Below are 1,795 nucleotides of genomic sequence, written 5' to 3'. Positions count from 1 at the left end.
CTCTACTAATAAATGTATTACTGGCACTGATGTTGAAGGCGGAAAAAAGAGCTGCTGGATCTGCGATGGAAGAAATAGCCCACACATGGACACAGTACAATATGGCCACAGGCAGGCAGACCTAAGTCACTATGGCTCAGAGATGGGAAAGCCAGTAAATTAAGCACTTATGCTGCTGCTAAGCCAGATGACATCTTGAGATTTACTTCGATCAGCAATTTTGAACCTAAAGATAGCTAGCTTTGGTTAAATGAAGTTTACTGTGCTATTAACATTTGAAAGCTTTTTGAGGGCCAGTTTAATGCCATTTGGGACTCATTGTTTTGTAGGTTGTGCAGTAGAGCTCTTGTAGCATCTAAATCAAACCTACCTTCTCTTTCCTCTGTCGGCACCCCTCCTCTGCTGCAACCAGGGTTTTGTAGTAGGCACTGCGCTCCGCTGTGAAGTGCACCTTGGACAGAGCATTTTCTACCAGTGCCACAGACAGATTCACACCTTCAATGTGCAGCCAGCCAATGAAGTTCCCTGCTTTGTCCATGCTTTCCACTTCAACTTCCACCTGGAAAACCACAAGAGGAGAAGGGGGAGGGAGGGAGGAACGAGAGAAAGAAAAGAGGCTCAGTTAATGTTCTGTATCAAGATTAAGTTTGAGATTCGTTTACAGCAATAGGAGGAAGGGATCCCCCTGAGGAGACATCACTGTTCTTAAATAGAAACATGAATGAAGACCTGTGAGCTTTCTATTGATTCAGTACCACACACACACACATATGCAGATCCTGTTTCATTCCACTGTTGTGGACTTCCCAATGAATCTGGTCTTGGTCAGTACTTTTATAACCAGAGAAAGCCCCGCCCGCCCCAGCAGCGACTGCTCGTCTAAGTACACTTTCAGAATAACTTGAGTGTTTGACATTTTCAATTAAGCATGACTGTCAGCTTTCAATAACGTGTCTATTTAGAAATCACTGGGCCTGTGATTGGCCTGCACAAACAGTGGAGGCTATTAGAGGCTTTAAATTAGCGTTGCATATGCACTTCAACCTTAATTAAGAGCCCACATTTCTTCATCCTATTTTTTTTTAAACAACGCAAATCATTTTCAATTAGTGACAGCTAAGTTGCCATTCCCTTAAGTAAACAAATGAGGGCACCCAAATTAGCTAACCCTGCTGACAAAGTAGGAAAGATTTCACAACATTGCCCGTGATGGACTATAACCAAATTCTGCCTATTCAGGCTAATTATCTATTCATTACTTTTTGTTTCATAAATGATGGACGACCAGGAGGCGAAAGAAAAAGGACAAAAAAAAAATAAAAAATCAATAGCATTTTTCTTTACTCTAAAGCCTAAAGTCAGCGAGAAAGTGAGAGGGCAGGTGTGCTGAGGAGATAGGACGTAGTCAAGCGATTAAGACTTGGACTGCTTAGCCCTGCAGTCACAAGGGAAATCTGAGGGGAATTAAGTTTGTAAACTGCTCTGCCTTGTTCTCAGCTGAAGTTAAAAAAAGAAGCTTTTATTACTGAATGTATAATCTGTTCTTTTATTAAGCATAAAATTGACAAGCTATTCATATAACAGTGGGACACATATTTCCACTTTCTGGATCCAGTTATATTTGGATAAAGCGTTTTCATCAAGGGTTTGTTCAAAAGCGATATAATGTAATGTAACACCACTTGGTACTAGAGATGGCACGATACCACTTTTTTATGTCCGATACCGATATCATAAATTTGGATATCTGCCGATACCGATATGAATCCGATATAGTGTTTTTTAATCAACAAAA

General features: G+C 40.7%; 1 protein-coding gene across 1 annotated transcript in view; it reads right to left on the bottom strand.

Annotated features, from left to right (window-relative positions):
- Positions 1–1,795, bottom strand: part of snd1 (staphylococcal nuclease and tudor domain containing 1) — a 176,916-nt gene that overhangs the window by 64,577 nt on the left and 110,544 nt on the right. The window contains exon 17 of the mRNA XM_013910931.1: positions 371–559. Coding sequence (XP_013766385.1) covers positions 371–559 — 189 coding nt within the window. The remainder of the gene's footprint in view (positions 1–370; positions 560–1,795) is intronic.

This window comes from Pundamilia nyererei, unplaced genomic scaffold (assembly GCF_000239375.1).
Source record: "Pundamilia nyererei isolate P.nyererei 1_Seehausen unplaced genomic scaffold, PunNye1.0 scaffold00052, whole genome shotgun sequence".
NCBI lineage: Eukaryota > Metazoa > Chordata > Actinopteri > Cichliformes > Cichlidae > Pundamilia > Pundamilia nyererei.
This window is presented reverse-complemented; position numbering and strand designations above follow the sequence as displayed.